Here is a 20,612-nt window from a genome sequence, read left to right as displayed (position 1 = left end):
GTACTTTTGGACGAGATACAGTTTGCCTCACTATGACATAAGAAATACCTTTTCTTCTATTTCCTTTATTTGCCTCTTTTGCAAGTCGATCCTGTCCTCCAGTTCTCTAATTCTCTGCATGGCAAAAATACATGTATAGTTAGACAGTCACCATTTCAGCACTGACCACAACAACCATTGATGTTTTTCCAGAGTGAGTTCACAATATGGAATTATGAAAATTTATTTATTAGGAAAAATTGTCTGTAGTCTTATGTCAAAAATAAAATAATAAAACCTACACTGGTCTTTGAAATAATGTAAAATAGACAACGTCCAGTAAGTATAATATTAATATACAGGAATCGGACAGCCATGGAGTCACCTTTGACCTTATATGACTCATTAGACATGAAGATTAACATTAAGCATGTTTTATTTGTTAAAAGCATTTTCATCGACTGGCTTACAAAGTTTAGGTGAAAGTTGCTTTTCTTATTCTGAATACCTCTTCCATTCAGGCTACTCTCCTTTTACTAAGGTTTTACGTACCTGCTGATTGTGGACTTATTAAATGATTGTGGACTTGCAAAATGCATCAGATTAATTATGAGAAGGTAATTATTAATGTGTTTTGTGGTTGGAGGGTGATAGCTGTTAGTCATTCAAATGAACTCTAAGGTGCTGTGGTGTTTGATGAGCAACAGAGTAAAAGTACTGTGCGAGTTGTCAAGTGGACAGATGCTGAAGGAGGCGGACGACACTGTAAGGGGGGGGGGGGGTTTCATCACAATGGAACAAACACACTCACACCTACAGATGCAGTCATTCTGTGACACCGTTTCACTGTGGACACATTTACAGGTTGCGTACGCACAGGGATACTGCATCTTTTCATTGCACCAGACGTTTGGTGGTCTGAATGGTCACATGGTTCGGATTGAGGGAGGGCCGTAACCTCACTGGAGTTTGTTTTCAGCCTTACCTGTTGGGCCTGCTGTAGGAGCTCCATACGCTCCTGTAAGATCTGACTGTCATACTGCCGGCTCTGCCGGAGAATGTGACGCCGCAGCTTGTCCACAGCAAGCCTCAGCTCCTCCCTCTGCCTGTCTGTCAGCGACTCGGCCACCGCCTGGCATGACGGCTGCTCCTGCTGCAGAGCGCTATACAGCGTAGCCTCCAACTCCTCGATCCTCTGCACAGCCAGCCACACGCAAACACACGCGCACGCAAACATATCGGCATGCACATGCAGATGAAAAAAAACACAAAGGCATGCGAAAGAAATCAACATGAGGCACACAAACCAATGTGATCATGACAGATATGGCTAAGTTTTCCATAACTTGTTATGGTTGATGTACAGTAACTGTAATGAATAACAACAAAATACATTTTATGTCTCATTAATGTTTGCTGTTGAACCTTGTTATTGATTTTCAATGTGTACAACCTCACAGTCACACTCATATTTGGATGACTTAAGTCGAATGTTTTAAAGGGTAAACAATTGTTTACCTGAGATAAGAAACTTAAGCTAGTTCTGTGCTATTGCAATCATTTTGAATTCAGTGGTAAAAGATGCAGTATCCCAACACATTGTGATCAATTTAACCTTCATGGAAAGCGTTGCATTCAAATGTCTCATGCTGAAATGAAAATGGTGCACCCCTGGATTCCTGAATGAATTACTACTACCTTAAAACAGGGAAAATATTAAATATTAATGTCAACTATCTGCTATGTTTAATCTAAATGCAAGATATGCTGCAGGTAAATATCTGATCTGGTTCCGTACCATGTAGGCCTGGTCCAAGGCCTGCTTTCTGTAGTCCAACTCCTCCTCAAGGAAACCCTTCTGCTTGCTAAACAGCTCCTGTGGTAGAATGCCACTGAATGACTGATTGTCTGCTTGAGCCATTTACACAATATGTTGCAAAAAAGAACACTAGAAATGTAAATTAATTTCATATATGTGTAAAGTATAAGTATAATTTATTCAACCATCTGTCCTAAAGATCATTCAGCATTATATTTACCTTCATAGATTAAATATTGCAACATTCTTAAGTCTTCCAAATAAACTTTTAATAATTAAAATAAAAAGAACCATTCTACAGTCTATCCAATAAAATCAATGAGACCATTTTTCACCTTGTCGTTTTCCAAGTCAATCATTTTCTGCGTGAGAGCTGCCTCTGTGTTGTCAACCTGTTTTAACCACTGTAAAGCAAGGGAGTGTGAGGGAAATAGTTTCTTGGGTGCTGATAACTGCATTTTAATTGTATGAAAACAGTATGGAATAACTGTACATACAGTACACTAAATTGTCAGCTTTTCTTGTTCTCACCTTTTCACACAGAGATATAACTGTGCCAGCTTGGATCACTGCAACCTGCTCCTCATTTCGGAGGTTCTGTAAAGACAAATAATAAGGATGACTCATTCATAAAAGGTCAAGCCCCGGCGCCCACTTCAATCAACAGTATGCTCACACACCCCGTTATCGCCAAGGATATCCAGTTTCTTCATTAGTTCGGGAATGACTACATCCTGAGCAGATTAAAACCAGACGTTACATTTAGAGTGCGTTAGTGGGTCTTAATAGATGTTTAAGTGGGTGTGGCTGACCTTGACTCCCTCCTGGCGGCAGTAGACCTGCAGGGAACTGCTACTGTTCTCAGGGAATGCAGACATGTGAAGATTGAGGGCCGGAGACCTTCGCTCTCTTTCCTATAGATGTACATTCAAGGTCAACACTTGCATAATAAAATTGCATTATTGACATCGTCATAGTATTGTTTGTGATGCTGTGGAAAAAAAAAACAATCATGAACCTTTTGTGACTATAGTATGTCGACTGTATGACGGGTTTACTTACGATACTGAAACATGATCTAGAGCGGGCAAAATGAGGGAGGCGGGACCAAAAAAAAAAATCAAGCCCACAAGGAGTATATAAACGCATGCTGAAACTCAAAACTGACAATGACATCTGGCTCTCTGCCTTCACTGTAAAAGACCTGGAACATAAATAGTTGCACACTCAACAAATGAATGTTGGTACAAGCAATATTACTCCCAATGAAATATACCAACCATCTGAGATTATTGATATAATCCATTGACCCCTGCTTCAAGGAACATATGTAAAGTCAATTTAAGACACACATGCACAAACAAGAGGAAAAAGTGAACAAAGATGGTATTTGGATGGTGACACTTAAAAAAATTTATTCAAGTAAAATTATAGCCAGTCTATAACAATCATTTATCAAACATTCCGGATGCATAAAACCGCCATGCAAAACAAGGTGACATGGGTGCATACTTGGACAAAACATGGCTTTCAAAGTGTGGAGTATTTCCTGTGGTACATCAATCTGGTGAGTCACTGTATGTAAGCATGTAAATATTTGGAGCTGAGATTGTTGTTGTCGCCTCCTGGTGACAGTTTGACGATGGTGCACTCTCTTACTTCCAGTTCTAGCACCCGGAATTCCAGCAGCTCGTTTTGGTCTCGAGCATCCTGAACCTCGGCCTGCAGCCGCGACTCCGCCTGCTGCATTGCACGCATCTGCACACAAGAGTAGGTCATTAGAATAGGCTGCTAAGTGTTTTTGTCATGTTTTCAATGTACAAGTCGAGATTTCATTCATTCTTAACAGTTTAGTTGAAGCACAGGTACCGTGATGTTCCAACAAAAAAAATGCAACAGTAGTACAGCACGATACCTTATGTTCATAAACTTCTACCACACTGACAGAAAGGTATCACTTTGTAATAGTCTAGAAGAGTATTGCATAAGCCTAATACTAAGAAATCCAGATGACTATGGGACTGATAATTATCGGACCAATTCTTTGGAATAATGACGTCACTAATATGTGTCCGATATCAGCAAATACACCAACCTTGGTCTCGCTACTGTCCTGTTAAGGGTTCAGTGCAACAATAAACAAAGGCACTGGCACAAAGTGAGGTTTCATCACCAGAGTATGATGTCCAATATGCACAGACACCAACCAATGTACAAAAAAATTGATTGATGGACAGATGGAATTGAGCAACACATTGTCGCATTGTACTACACAGTCCAATTCTACATTATAATCAAGATGCTGCTGAAATACTTTGCAAAGAGACAGAGCTTTGTAAATGCTGAATTACTGATATAATGTAGCAAACTCATTTCATCAATTACTACATTGTGATGAGCAAAATACCGTGGCTGGTAAGTGGAAATACCACAGCAGCATATAAACTACCTTTTCGTGAAGATCCTGGTTCGTCCTGAGCAAGTGCTGCTTCTCTTCCACCCACTTTGAATCCTGCCACAGCAACCACACAACATGAGAAATAAATGGCACTCACAGGCAGAGTAAGCAGAGAAATTGGGCCAAGCAAGATTATGTAGAGGAATCAGAAAAAGCTCCCAGATAGTGGCTGGTGCTTCCGATTCCTAATGACCCATGCAATGGCAACATAGACAGAAAGACAAAAGAACAGAGAGGCAGTAGCAAACGTTTATTGATCCAGAGAAAGGAAGACTTCTACTCAGGTAATGCGGGAAAGCATGCCGACAAAGCCACACTTGTAAAGATATTTACAGTGACAGAAGGCAATCGGAGGAGAAATACAGCAGAGTATTAAACCACAACACAGAGCTGGCTCATCCACGCATGCAGCAACACAAAACAAATTACACCGAAGAGATGACTTCTACTAATAGTGCATAAAGACCCCCCCCCCCAAAAAAAATCCCGTGATAATGCTCTTTGAGAATTTCATTCAAAATGAAAGGTGCACACTAAAATCAGCAACATTACAACCAAAATTTTACTATACATGCTTTTGGTTTTGAAATAACATAAAAGCAGTATTACTTTTTGCAAATACTAAAATGGCTAAAAGCAATGTCTAGTCTTTCGATTAAGACAAAAATATAATTCAACTCGAAATTATAATCAATAATTTTCCAGGGTGCAACAGTGACAAAAAAGAGAACCCACAACTGGAAGGCTAGCCGACAGCATGCAGGTGCCAAGTTGTGATACCATGCATGCACAAAAGTGACATCAGAGCAACATGCGGCAAACCTGGTCGGCATAGCGCCAACCCAGGAGAACGGCGGCCAGACAGAAATGCAGGAGGGCCAGTGAGAGAAGAACCCAAGAGCTGCGCTCGCCCTTTCTCGTCTTTTTTACCTGCCCCCGCTCCACCAGGACCTTCTCTAGGTCAACGATCTTGGCCTGGCATCCGCTGAGCTCTGCCTGGAGCTGCTCACGCGTCTAAGAGTTGAAGATCCAATTAGAACAGGATACAAAGGTATGAGCTCAAAATACATCTTCTGATTATTTTTGGGGTGTTGAGTGACCCTCAAAGAACTCACTCTTGTGGTAGGTGGGGAAAAAAAACACTGAATTAAATGTTACAGTGGTCGAGACATTTTTTTTCAATCTAGTGCAGTACATTTGTTAAGCATATGTTAGTTGTATTTAACTTTGTTTAACTGTGTGTCTAAACATTTATTTAACTTATAATACATTTTACTTCAGCACAGATTCTGATTATCAAACATTTAAGTTGTGCACAATATTACAAACTTCCAAACATATTAAATATACTGAACAGATAATTGACATTACACACCCTGGCTTCCCTCTCAGCATCGAGAGAACCTCCCGTCTGCTCTTGAAGGAGGGCATAGGCCCGCTGGAGAGCCTGGTATTCTCTGGTGAGCTGACGAAAGCGAAGCTCCGACTCCTCACGAGAGACGCTCTGTGAAATAAGAGCATTTACTTCAGCGTAATTGCCAAAGATAATCTCCCCTCAGTTCACCGTTACCAAAAGCTCTCTGGAGTGCCTCATTTCTTGCAATACCAAGAAATTTCGCAAATTCCTTACCTCCTCTAATTCCTCCTCTGGAGTGGCAGGCGTACGGTCAGTGAAGTCAGTGTTAAAGGAGGTCAGAGAGGAAGTTTCAGACTCAACGGATTCCTCATCAAATCCAAAATATGTCTCCACAACATGCCTCTATGGGAGGAAATAGGAAGAAAACGAGAAAATACATTAAAATATTACCACAAATACCCTTCTATTTTTGCTGACCTTTCAAAAAACTATCAAAACCAGGCTGTGTCACTATGTCTGTGCATTTTTTGTTTGTTCTGTCAAGCTCATAGAGTGAGTCCTTACCATCGTGTTTATAAGTCATCTCCTGGCAACCGGAGAAATAAAGGCAGACGAGTGCGCAAAGACAAATAAAGGCGGAGAAGTAGAGGATGAGAAGAAAGTACTCCGTCATGTTGCCATTGGATCAAAAACTCCCAAACGGACTGCACAAAACGTTACTGAAGATTGCGTCAAAACATGTCTCTTCCAAGAAAGTCAAAGAGCCAAGTCACAGCACCCAATACCATATAAACATTGCCAAGCCAGCAGTTATTTCCAGGTGGGGGTTTTGGGACAGCCTACGCGTCAACTAACCCCTCCTCTTAGCAACATCCCCAATGCATTAGCATCAACATGTCGGGTCACAACAATTACTTCATCCAGTCAAGCATCTTCATCTCAGAATCTCCTCAACCATGCACACCCGTTAACACTCATTTATTCCGCCAGTCTGTATTGACACTAAAGACAACAACAAATATGACAAAAAAGACTTTCAGTGTATATAATTTTCCTCTGACTGTTTAAACATGACACGCTTGCATTGTCACCATGTCTCTTGAGCCCAATTAAGCAAACACAGATGCACACAGCAGTACTCAGGGGTAGGCACAGATGAGGTGACTTGATCGACATCCCGTACTTACTTTGGTTAGTTTGAGAGGTTTTCGCCTCGTCTTTTTGCCCGTCGCCAAACGCTCACGTTCCTAAAGGCAAACATGTAATTGAACATATTGGTTAACTTTCAAGCCATGTCGTTTGCACTTGTACAGTCAGAGCTTGACAAATAAATCTAAAAATCTATGTTGATTTTTTTACTTTAAATCATAAAAACATATTTGGTTTGGTTTGACAACAGGTTATTCATTTATGTAAAAAAGAAAAAAAAAAGCTGACCTGCGTGAGTTCGTCAATGATACTGCGTTGTTCTGCAATCTGGAGCTTGAGAAACTCTACTTCCTGCTCCTCGTGGGCGTGGCTTAAGTCTGTCAGGGAACTGGGCCGCTTTAGTTGGTTTTGATGGGTCTGGTGCCGCAACGGAGGACGGGAAGCTTTTTCTTTCTAAGAGAGGCAAACGGCAGCAAAATGAAAGCTCACCAAATAGTTCATGTTTTTCCAAAAATGCCCACTAGAGGCCGTCTACGTGCCCTAAATGTTCCACAACAAAACGTACAATTGCTTGTTAAGGGCAAAAATAAATAAATAACGATCCATTCAGTTGCATAAACATCCAACTCATCTTTTCTAATGAGGGGAAAAAAGGCAAATTTGATTCTAACCATCTCAGCGTTCTCTCGACTCAAGTTTTTCAGTTTCTCCTCCATTCGCTGCAGTGTTTGCAGGACATCATCATTCTTCTTGGACAGACGTTTGTTCTTTTCAAACATGGGCTTCATCTGGCTCTCTGCCTCTCGAACTCTTTTCAGCTGGCAAGTGAACAGAAACAAAACACGCACTCATAGTGGTTCTCTTGGCGACATGCGTGTTCCAAAATGCATATCACAAAATAAAATGTTAAAACTAGTACTTCATTCCTAATTGTCTGCCGTTTGTCTTTTTTTTTTTTGCTCTCACTGTGTCTGTATGAGTACTAAGAATGGGTCTGTTAATGAGTAGTCCTCACAAGTTCATTCCTCTCATCTGCCAGCAGTGCATTTCTGTCCTCCAGCTTCCTGATGATGGAGTGGAGCTCTGCTATCTTCAGCTGGAACCTCCTAGTGTCACGCTCCTCCGTCTCCTGGGAGGCAGGGGGAAGAGGGGAGGAGGAGGAGTACAAAAACTGAACAAGGGGAAAACATGCATGCATGCAGGCAGACAGGTGAAGGTGCACGGGAAGGAGGACGTGACCAAATGGAAGATGAGAGCTGTCACCAAGACTTAGTCTTTGTTTAGTTGTGATATTATAAATGTTGCACAGATGCATCCCTTTCAAATACTGCCTAAAGGACATGTGAATTGAGTTGCTACCTGGTTGTTGAGGAGGTCTGAGTTGTCCCCAAGGCCAGGCACCACCTCTCTCTTGGGGCTGCCATGGTTGTGTCTTTCGGCCTCCCGTACGTGAACCAGTTGCTCACCCAGGGCTTCCTTCTGGAGTTGGAGCTTCTGGGCATAGCCGGCCTGCATCCCCAGCTCTCTCTCCAAGGCACACGCCACACGGTCCTTGGCCTTGAGCTCATCCATCTATGGTAGAAGATGGGAAGGAAAAGGGTAATGATTTATATTAGTCAGTCAGAATGATAAGCTTCAATAAAATCTGAATTTTTAATTTGTTAAAAAAGAACATTAAGGCTCAACAACCTCAACCACTTTTTCCACACGTCTTCTATACCAAAGACTGTATTATTATGATAATGAGACACAGCAGCTTTTGTGACTGAATATAACCACACAGTGATGCAAAATCACAGCAAGGCAGACGGCAACACTTGGCCTCTAACCTTCATCGGTGAGATAAGCCCTGAACTGAATCAGAAGCAGGAAAACAGATGCTGGTTGGTGACGAGAGCATCAACTGGTGATGTTCCAACAAACATTAAACTAACATGTTGCATTTGTCAAGCCATTGCAGTTTTATTTTTTTCCCAGCCAACTGTGGCCTTACCAGTCGTCGGATGTCTTTCTCACAGTCACGTTTTATGCGGTGCACTTCATCCTGGTGCTGCTGGTAAGCTGTCCTCAGATCAGCTGCTTTGGCTTTATCAGCTTGCAATGCAGTGGCCAGGGCCTCGTCGGCCTGCTTCTTGGCTGCCTTTAATTCTTGAATCTAAAAGGGAGGTCAAGGGTCACAAATTTGTAAAGAGCAGGTCAATTTGACTGATGTTTTGTCATGATACACGCATAGTTTCTCTGGGAAGGCGACCTGTGAAACAATAGCTTGGCAACAGGCTTTTCCATGCAGCATCCTGTTTTTTTTGCACGCATAGAAAGCCACATTCCTCATCAACAAAGCTGAGCACTTGTAGCCATGTATACATGCTGAAACGTACCTCTTGTTGTAGCTTTAGCCTCTCTCCATCAAAGGCTCTCCTGGCCTCTTCTCGGGCCTCGCCGAGAAGAGCATTTTTGAGCTTGTCGGCGGCTCCGTCTCTCAGGGCGTGCACAAGTCCCTGGAGCCTCTGTACTTCATTGTCGCGGATCTTAATAGTTCTAGCCAGCTCCGCTTCATGCTGCCGTGCCAGAGCTTCGCGTGCGGCTGCGGTCTCGCGGAGCTTCTCCTCATGGAGTTTGGCGCGCAAGTCAGTGAGTGCCACAGCATGCTTGTGCTGCTCCAGCTCCCGAGCCTGACGCTGCTCTTGGAGCCGCTCACGCAGCTTACACACCTGAAAAACAAACGCAGTCTGTCAGCCATTATTCTAGAATTTGCACCACTTCATTAGTACACAATACAGACCCAGCAAAATGTGCATTTCCATATTTCTCACACTTAGATCTTTCAGATCATAACACCAATTTGGATATCTCACAAAGACAACTTAAGTTAATATAAAATGCAGTTTCTCAAAGATTATTCTATTATTAACTTTTCTGACCCTACATAAAAGAGTAATTGCTCCCGGAACCTAATAAGTGGTTGTGCCACCCTTGGCAGCAATAACTGAATTGAAGCTTTTGCAATGACTACTAGTGTCATGTCTTTCGCATTGCTGTGGAGGAATTTTGGCTGGATCTTTGCAGAATTATTTTAAATTGCATCATATAGGTGTTTTTTCGAGTGTAAACTGTGCCTAAGTCAAACCACAACATCTCAATTGGATCTGACGTGGCAACTCCAAAATATCAATTTTGGCTTTAAAAAACATTCAAAGGTGAACTTGTCGTTCATGTTAAGTTATTTTTTTAGCAGGATTATGAAAAAAGTACAAGGCCATTATTCACTAAATTTGAGAAGATACGGCCAATGTACTAGTTTAGATTCTGTGAGGATCAATATAAAGGTGGCATATATTATAATTGCCCTTTGAGCCATTATATTTTCTTCCATGTCAGAAATAAAATCGTAGTCGATTCACTTTTTAATAATTCCATCTCACCGTTGACAGCATTTAGTATGAAGTTATTCCTTTTTTGCGACTTCACAAATCCTTGAAATGACGAACCCATTAAACCTTGGTGAGTATTCTTAAAGAAAAAAACTTAACAATAAGTTTTCATATTGCAAAGCAAAGGCAAGATTTGTGACAGTGTGACTATAAAATGGGGTGCAAAAGAACACCATTATTGCACAATTACAATAACTCAAACAGTCAATAATGACTTAAGCTTCTGATTTTATGAGCAGTAATGAGAAAAAGAAATGATGTTATTATGCTGTCAGCATCATCTTTGTATTCATTTCCGAGGAGGAACTTCCTTATAATTTGTATTGTTCATGTAATGTCTAATAAAAGATCATTTAAACATCTATCCATCTGACTTTGGCCAAAAGGCAGACCAAATGCTAGACTAGTTGCCAGTCAATGATATTTATTCCAAAACCTTTCAATGTTCATCTGTGCTTCCGTACCTTGCCACGCTCCTGCTGCAGCTCAATCTGGATGTCCATCATTTTGCTCCTAAGCTCCTCGTTGTTGGCCTGAACCGGGTCAGCCATCCCCTAGAATTTCTCAAATGTTCTTAAGGGGCGGGGCCACGAGCGGTGTGGCGGACGACATAGCACTTCCAACCAATCTGGGAAGACATGGAGAGGCAGGCGTGCTGTACTAGAGGAAGATAATCAGGTGCTTCTGCTGCTGACGATGATGATGATGATAATCTTTACAGCGACTCTACATCATTGCAGGGGGATGCAGAGAAGGAGAGTCTATTGAAGAGCAAACAAAACACAAAAAAGACAAGCATTATAATATTATGAGTAAGTTAACCTACTCATATGCACTAAAGTAAGAAGTTGGGAAATCGTAAATCCAAAAGCATTTCAATTCACTAAAAGGATGTACTGATACTCAAATAGTACCTGGTGTACATTTCAAAAAGGCTTTTGCAGAGGAGCGGTTTGTTTGTACCATTTCTATTTAGGTGACCTAATTTACTTGGTTCTTTATCTTCAATCATGGGTGGACGTAATATTCCCTATTTGTTTCCTCCCCACAAACACATCTGTCTACCCGTGCAGCGGAAAAAGTCCAGAGACATTAAGATTTAGATACTTGAAGTACTAGTAAGCTACCCACAAGGCCCTTTCATGGACTGTAGGCATTACCGCTGATTAAGAAGGGAGCTGAGCTGTACTGTGAAATTTGTACTTGCTGCACCTTTAACCATGCATGCATATTGTTATTTTTTATTTCCGTATGCTTAGTTAGTTACAATGTGATTTGTTGGTTTGTTCATTTCCAACTGAAAAGAATGAATTTTTGTTCATCTACTGTATCTATGCCCGTGACCTATAGTGTCAGGCTACTTCCACTCAATGGCAGAAGAAAGACTTAACCTCGTGTTTCCCACCTGTTGGCCTATTCATGCAACATAACACTTTAGTGTCCTACAAAACAGGCCTACGTTTGATTGTTTGAATGTAAAATGTTAACTTTGACTCAAATGTTGAGAAGAAATTCATCTGGAGTAAAAGTTATATAAATAATTGATAAAGCAAATCACCAAGTAGGACAGTCTAAGAAGGTGTTGAAAAGTCTGAGGCAATTCCAAGTTGATTGCAGGATGTTAATGAGAACAGTCTACTTGCCAAGCTGAATGTGGACTTCTCTAATACCTTCCTTGCAAAGAAATCGAAGCTAAGTGAGCATTTACAACCACATGCGGCGCCATCTTTAAGCTATGTTGGCATTGGCAAACATGAGCACAACACAAACAGATGGCTGCAACAGTTGCCGCGGAAACCCTTGCTCCTTCAAAGTCCTTTGCTTTCACAGTAGGGGGTGACTCGCCGAAACAGTTTCGGATTAGATGTGAAACTCTTAAACAGAACAGGGGGTGCGCGTCTAAGAACAAATCACCCAAGCGCTGTTATCTCATCAAATCTCTGAGCTGAGGTTGACTGAGAGGCAAAAATCCGCTGATGCTAGAGGGCCAGAAAGTCTACACACGCGGTCAAACCTTGGCGAGCAATACGAGATGGAAGCAAGACAGACAAAGGTTACGCCTTAAATCAATAATAGAGAGATGTGGAAAAAGCCTGCAGAGAAACAAACCTTCAAGCATCTCCGGCGACCCCCAAACGCTGCCATGGCCAAATAGAGGCAAGCAGAGACAACCGGGGATCTCCCGCTTGTTCACAGAGATGTGGAGCGTTCGTTCATTCAGTCACACAGCGAGCAACGACACAAGCGCACATTCTTTGAATCTTTACAGCGAATTATCGGTGTGCGACACACATTCACTCCAGCACCAGAAGCGGCTCTGTGCACTAATCCTCATTAAAAGTACTTACAGTGATTCGTTAGCTGTGACTTACAAGCATGTGCAGGGGAAACTGCTCATAACTGCAAAGAGGGGGTACGCTAGTTGAAATGACTGCCAGATGGTAACACTGCTCAATCTACATTGGGGAAGAGGCACAGATTTCCATCCTAGCATATGTATCATTTTCACATTTTTCTCAAATGTGAAACCGCAAAACCAAAAAAACAAGGGTCTTTATCAAAGACTTCTCGAGCCACATGCTGCCTACATGACAGACAGAGGCTTACGCTGACAATGTTGAGGTTTAAGGACATCCAGGAATGTTATGAGGCAAACTGGAACATTTTATTGGGGCACACCACAAAAACATCCAACGTTCATGGAAACAAACAAAAAGTGCAGCATCACAGAGCTTCAATTACCTTATCCAGTGAACGAAGAGCCAGAAAGCCTTTAAATGTAATCAGTTGCTCACAGAAAAGGGCAAGCTCAGGATTAAGAATGGATAAAATGCACCCTTCTGTATGCCGCCTGAAATCATTTAACTTCTTCTGTGGAATACTGATGACATAATAATACAAATACCACCAAGAATCACTATGTTGCTAACTAAAGGTCAGAAAAGATGAGATTTTTCAACAGAATAGCCTTAAAGGCACTTGGTTTTCTTTTTTATATATACTTTCATATTTGAACAACTCAGGTCACCACTGTTTCAACCTCCACTATGCACACTCAGCCTTCTGTGACTTCATTACTATGCGAGTGCAGGGGTGGCACATGCAGACAAATAACCTAATACATATTTTGCTGCAAATCAAAGAACAATGTACTGTATATCACATATTTATATTGATTATTATGACAAGGTATAAATATAAAATGCTAAAATGATCATCTTGATAATTGATAAAAATAATAAAAATGATAACAATTTAAATTCTTTGAGTCATAAAATCAATAGGGAGGCGTGTATAATAGACAAGGATGAAGTCCTGTTTATATTGGACGTTCCTTACAAGCATGACACGCATGAACACGCGTTGTCACTGTAATCCTATCAGCACAGTGGAGACTGCCAGAACAGGTCTGACCTCTCTCCAGTGGAGAGCCACCCAGCTACACACACGCACACGTGCACACACATATACAAACACACACAAAACACAAACACACACACGCATACACACACTGATGCAAAGATACTCCAAAGACACGATTTGAATCCCATTGGGAGTCTGTACTACAGCTGAGTGCAACGCTAGTGGAGCATGAGGTCTAAAAGTACTCTACCAGGAGAAAGATGCATGTCGGTGACCTCAATGACAAGTGAACCTAAAGATGTAAACACAAAGTATTTCTCATTCAGCTATGTGGTTGCAATCAAAGAAAATGAAATATCAATATTTTTTTATCACATCTGCATTTAGCCTATGCAGGTATATAGTGGAACTTCTGAGTATTAGCCACTGTTAACAATGAGATGTTAAACTCAATAAAACACTCACTTTAATGATAATCTCATTTTTAAAAGAAGTCAATCACCATCAGTACTGCTTAACGGTTGTTTAGTTGTTGTTTTTTAATTACTAAATGATGGATGGATGGATGGATGGATGGATGGATGGATGGATGGATGGATGGATGGATGGATGGATGGATGGATGGATGGATGGATGGATGGATGGATGGATGGATGGATGGATGGATGGATGGATGGAATAATTGATAGAATAATTGATAGAATAATTGATTCTGAAAACATTCAATAGTGACAGCCCGAATATGCGTCTTATAACAGGTCCCCTCCCTCATCACAATCATAACTACAATATTAAAAATTTGACACTGCTGCTTTCTAAAAATTGTGTCCTAACCCATTGTGTGCTTTGCTGTCAGATCAGCTAGAACAAGTGCATTGCCCTGAGCAGGAAATGGATGTGGAGCACATGTTAGCTGTCTGCTAGGTTCTAACACTCCAGATCACTACGACAGGCTGACTGCAGGCATTTCAGAGTATGCAAAGCAATTTGGACATCTTAAGGTCTTAACGTTTGACCTCACAAATGAGACAGTTCAGTGCATTCGTAGAACAATTGGGGCTTACTAGTAAAGTGACTGTGTTTAACTACCGTATTTTCCGGCCTATAAGGCGCACCGGACTATAAGGCGCACCTTCAATGAATGGCCCATTTTAAAACTTTATCCTTATATAAGGCGCACCGGACTATAAGGCGCACCATTAATGCATCATGTCAGATTTTTAATCCAAATCAAATCATTCTCCATTTTATCTTTTTTATTTCAACTTCAGACGGAACAAATTACTTTATAATCATAAAATAATGATCCATAGTCTTTTTGAGTCATGATTCATAGTCTTCAGCGGGCCACTTATGATTGATTTCATGACACAATGCTTTGGGCCAGTTTAAATTTAGGAATTTGGTCCATATATAAGGCGCACCGGACTATAAGGCGCACTGTTGGTTTTTGAGAAAATTCTAGGTTTTTAGGTGCGCCTTATAGGGCGGAAAATACGGTAGTAATGTTTTGCACTCATTTTCTGTTGGATTACTTGACCATAATAGTACCTGGACCTTAAGATGGGTATCAAGCATTAATTCGGCGCTCCAACAGCTTTCTATAAAGCCTGTTCAAACATTTAACATCATGCTACTAGAATGCCAAATTTTCATGTTAGTGTGCAGAAACTGAAATTCTACTAGACTACCCTAAACATTCTGCTGGTGCATTCAATGATGACAAAGAGTATACTTGTAGTATGACAACTTTGGCATGCTAACTACATTTTACTTGTAAGGCAAAATAACTAGTGGACATTTTCTGCTAGTAGGCTCAAGCAGGTTCTTAGTAATATTCCTAGTGCAGTTCAGTAGGTTACTATACTATAGGTACTCATACTAGTAAGCCAAAAGTAGCACTAGTCATGGGGAAAACACATTACCTGAAAGAAACATTCATTCTCCTATTGCACAATAAGAGCATACTACTACATGTACATGGACCAAAGATGGACAACACAAATATATTGATTTTATTCCACCTGTATTCTTGATATCCATTTCAAGGTTCACGAACTCCTTGTCCTTATGAGCAGGAAAACTTTGATCAGTACATGTTACTACTAGGAAACAAAGCTTGATATGAATATCAAGGATATGTAATGCATTATTTCAATGGCTTCCCATAGCAAAGGACAGAAAGGCAGTGAAACTAGGGGATTAAAGTCTGCCCCTGACATCAACCACACCCCATGGAGACACATGCATGAGTCTGCAACAACTGCAGCATCAACCAGACAGCCTTCATACAGGTCGGCTGTCCTTGCAGTTGCAGCCTGCAAAGTCTCCTTTTGATGAAATACATGCAATCCTTTGCGTGAACCTCGTCATGTCTTATGGTTTCCTCGCTATGCGTGGGGGTGGCATGACTGCACTGCACCGCACAGGAAGTGGACGAGGAAAGAGCGGTAGACAGACAGCATATTAAAAATGAAACATCATCAAGCATGATTCTTCCGCCTCGGGACAACAGCAGCTCCAGGGTGCAACGATGTGCATTTGATGGGCTGTCCATGTCAAGTTCACTCTTTGGCGGCGATGCGAGCCCCCAACTACAGCCTCCCTTGGTAACTATAAACCGGTGCCCGCTAGCAGCGAAAACCCAATACGGCGTCCACAAACAAGTTGTCAAGCATCACAGCGGCTACACTCACCTGAATTTGAAACAGACGTCCACTGATGTGCATAGGCTTCACGTCCACAAGGGGATCGAGATTGCAGCTCCGGACGGAAGAGAGTACACGCAATGCCAGCAGTCTCCAGTGTGCGTTTCCACATCCACGCGTGTACATGAGAAATAAAATAAAAGTGTCTCAGCGAAGAAGATGCGCAGGGGAAGCGGTGCGGGCGTCGCCGCTCGCGTGATAGAAGCGCGACACCTGACTGCGTGTTCAAGAATGACACCGCCGGTGAAGACGGTGACGTCATCAGATTTGACCAAGATGTAATTATTTTTAGATTTACTTTGAGATTATTAACTATGTCCTGTTCTTGCCGTGTTCGTTTTTGTTTGTTTTGCGTGTGTCAAAAAGCTATTTTAATTTCTTTATTTCAAACCACCAATCTGACCCTCGCTTACCACGTGACAAGAGCTCGCTTTATTTTGTCTATTTCAACACTTTAATAGCAGTACAACTACTGCTAGCAACCACTTCTACTAATACTACTACTCATACTACTACTACTACTACTACTACTACTACTAATAATAATAATAATAATAATAATAATAATAATAATAATAATAATTTATCCTCCGATTCTGTGCCTGGGCCAGTTATATAAATCAGAAAATTGATACATATTCACTTTACAGCAACATTTGACGCAGTCTATTTTATTGGCTTTCATTAGATTGTGCACGTTCCTACTCCTACTTTGTATTTCTATGATGACTGTTGTAAGACATCTAGGCAGACATCTAAGTGGCCATCAGACATAATCAGCATCACATCAGACATAATCATCATCGTCATCACATAAGATCAGACATTGCTTTAAGCATCAGACATCTTCACCATGACAATGATACACCCACTAAGACAGCACTTCAAGATCCAGTGGACCCTCTCTTTACAAGACTATGACTGAAAAGAGTAGAAAGTAGCATACTAGAAATAATGTAACAACGTAAAAATGCATGCAGTGAGAGTGACCTAGATTCCGGTGGTTGCATTACTTCCGCACAGCTGCTCACCTTCCCTAACACTGTGTCTGCATGTCTGCCATTCACAAGCACATGAGGCCGATGGCTGCTGCGCAGAAAACAAGAAGCAAGATCCCAATGAGGGGAGGATGATTATTCAACTGCGCGACATTGCGGTTGCACAACTTGTGTCATTCATAAATTGGCATCATCGTGTTACCATGGAGGGTTTTATTTTTGTTTTCATGCATGCTGAGGTCAACCCACATGAAGACCTGATGTGAAAATCACTGAGGTGGAAAGCAGAGAGGGGTGGTTTCATTTTGGTGAAGTATTGACTCAGAGTAAATGTATGTCAGAGCGGTAATGAGTAACTCGCTTGATTGTTTTGCCTTAGGTATTTTTACGTTTTCCTGCTATTTTGTGACTCGGACAAACCTGCCCTTTCAAACTCTTTTGTGGCGTTTTACGATTCATGCGTGTCACAGTCATTAAGCAAAGAATAACAAAATGCAGAGCTAGGTTCAAGTATCAAATTGATGGCCTTGAACACACATGTCGTCAGTGGAAAGAAAATTTGGATTCTCTCTTTGGTATAATGTCACTAAGCCTATTTTCCAGCTCCTTGGAATGTGAGGGCCGATTCCATGAGAGCTGGCCATAATAGGCTTAACATATTCATGGCGTCTGGCAGATTAAAGGTATCATAATGACATTTGGTAGTCAGTGGGGACTAGGAAATCAACGAGGAAGGCATTATGATATATACTGTCATCCATACCACGTTGTGGAGGAAAAACATGTATTTGTTTACTGTGTAAGTCCACATTCTTGTACAGCTGAGGATAATTATCCAGTGCATGAGTCACGACTGTGAGTCTCAAAAACATTGAGTAGTATGTTCCATGTCCATTCCCGAAAGCATTATATAAACAAAGCTGCATGACTATCAGCCGAATTCTCCACTTGCTTTTCATTTTTGTACACTTCTCTTGAAATTAGAACACACACATGCCACTGAAAATTGTAAATTGTACCATAAAAAAGACCAAGTGCTAACTTCAGTGTCTCTCTGAAGATATATTGATCAAGCATAGTGAAGCAAGCGTATTCAGTGCTGTATGTCTGATTTCACACAGCCCTGGTTGCTATAGTTACTGACCATGCCTCTTCCTCGTCGAGTCTAATTTCCTGTGTAGTCATTTTTGTGAAGTAAATTTAGAGTAACCGTGCAGGGAACTGTCGCTGTGCACTGCCTTATATTTTGTTTCAGGTATCATACAGATGCAAGACCATTAACATTTGACAGCTTATGCTTTGCAGTTTTTGTAAGCATATCATTGCCCATAATCCACAACTTGACAGTGAAACCAAGTAGATGTAAATGCGTCATTTGTTTTCAAAACAAAACAAAAACTATAAGTGACCTGTTTCCTCAATACTCATTCCAACAGAATACACAGATTGAACACCATTGGATAATTGATGCGTTGCAAGAGGTTCTGACTGCATTTCAGTGGTATTTTAAGATGGTTTATGGCACTTCTCTAAAGGGTAAAACAATTCCAGGCTTGGGTTTTTAAGTACTATCATCTTCACCTTGACACAATTGAACCAGAAGTCAATACGAGTGAAGCTTTATTACTCTCCAAAGCATTTTCACTAAATTGAACTTTTTTTGACGCTGCGATCCAGAGCAGCCCTTTGCATGGAGACTCTTCCTGGCTTTGCGCAAACACCTACTCCAGGAGTTTTGTGCATGGTGTCTTGAGAACAGACCCAGTTTTGAGTGACCTTCTGAGTAAGTTGTGTTACACAACACGCATAGGAATAGTGATAAAACAGAAATATGGAAGTGTATACTTTAGAGACACTCTGTATAAGGATCCCAAGTGTAACTTAGTTTCTCAACTCAACTGTGTAGAGCACAGTAAAACAACCACCGCGGCATACAAAGTGCTGTACATGGAGCAAGAATTACACCATACAACTACAAACAGTCAAAACCATACATGATTCACAAAAATCAAAAACAGTAAAAGCCAAAAGCAAGTGTCATGCTCAGTCAAAAGCCAAATTTAGTTTCAATGATCTGTTGTCAATAATTACATTGGGTCTGTCAATAACCACAAGATGTACACACAGACATGAAAATGCAGATTATTGAAGATTAGTCTTCAATAGCCCAGCATGCATGTTTTGGGAATGTGAGAGGTAGATAGAAAAAAAAAACACACACAAGAAGGTGTGAGCCACAGTGACCAATATTTGCATAATCACATCCACAATATTTGGACTGTGAATAAGATCATGGTTACAAATATTCAGTTTTAACTCGTTTTAGAGGAGAGCACGTTGTCCATTTGAAAGCTAGGTTGCCTTAGTGACTCTGTGTAACCCCACAAACGGTATAAGGACTCTCCTTATCCTCTCAACTGGATCGAGGTAATCTACTAATCAAGGATATACATTTACATAACTGCCGCATGGCAGCTGCAGTTAAGCCTGCCCCTAATTCATTTTTATGCATGCTACTGACTCTTAAATCTTGGGATTTAATCTTTCTCTTTCCCCAGAGTCCATAGTTTGTTAAAGGAATTCTCTGCCTTCATTTCATTTCTGCTTCACCCCCCATTAGTTTAATTCCTAGTGATGTATGCAGGTGCTTGCTCCCACAAAATTAAATTGGCTTCTTAGGGAAAGTTTTTCTTTTCAGTTGTTGTTTGTTTCAAAAACTACAACTTGTATATTATTATATATTATATTTGGTCACCACACTCGAATTGAAATATTTAAAATGTTCAATCTTTTTTCTTCCAATTTTGATTGTAGTAGAATGACAGAACATTTAAAAAAAATAAAAATAATCCAGTGTTTCACAAAATTAGAATACATAACAAAGTTTGACATTGAGCAAATCTCAACTGTTAATAAACGCAAAACAACTGCAATGGGTTTTCCCAACCTTAAATGGTCTCAGTCTGGTTGAATAGGTTCCAGAATCAGAAAGAAAAGACTACGGTTGTGCAGAAAGAAAGATCGACTCCCTCCATAAGGAGAAAGAAAATCACACAAAGAAATTGCAACAAAAAAAAGGATGCCTAGCAAATGCTGTGGAATGCTAAGAGGAAGGAAAAAACATGGGCAGAAAAGTTGAGCGCATATCATTCCAGCATGTTTTCTATGTCTCCCTGTTGCAACACGCCTGATTCAAATGGTCAGATAACCAGCAAGGTCTGCAGAACCTGGATAACAAGCCTGATCAGGTGTGTTGCATCAGGCGGTTGCCTCCCCATGACATATTAGTACCTTCATTTTTTTTTTTTTTTTTACTCCAATGCAGGCCTCGAAATGGACGCTAGAGGACA

At 40.9% G+C, this 20,612-nt stretch overlaps 1 protein-coding gene across 1 annotated transcript; it reads right to left on the bottom strand.

Moving 5' to 3' along the window:
- Positions 1–15: 15 nt before the first annotated feature.
- On the bottom strand, positions 16–20,199 carry jakmip1 (janus kinase and microtubule interacting protein 1). The gene is given in 22 exon segments (XM_061282033.1): positions 16–114; positions 965–1,174; positions 1,778–1,855; positions 2,134–2,202; positions 2,330–2,395; positions 2,464–2,532; positions 2,611–2,712; positions 3,458–3,556; positions 4,248–4,310; positions 5,187–5,270; positions 5,632–5,760; positions 5,887–6,015; positions 6,801–6,860; positions 7,051–7,215; positions 7,434–7,580; positions 7,778–7,891; positions 8,122–8,334; positions 8,756–8,917; positions 9,141–9,473; positions 10,658–10,763; positions 10,765–10,954; positions 16,253–20,199. Coding segments are annotated over 21 exon segments (2,523 nt in total). The 5' UTR covers positions 10,806–10,954; positions 16,253–20,199; the 3' UTR covers positions 16–30.
- Between the last annotated feature and the right edge of the window lie 413 nt (positions 20,200–20,612).

The sequence above is a fragment of the Syngnathus typhle genome, linkage group LG1, assembly GCF_033458585.1.
Source record: "Syngnathus typhle isolate RoL2023-S1 ecotype Sweden linkage group LG1, RoL_Styp_1.0, whole genome shotgun sequence".
NCBI classification, from domain to species: domain Eukaryota; kingdom Metazoa; phylum Chordata; class Actinopteri; order Syngnathiformes; family Syngnathidae; genus Syngnathus; species Syngnathus typhle.
This window is presented reverse-complemented; position numbering and strand designations above follow the sequence as displayed.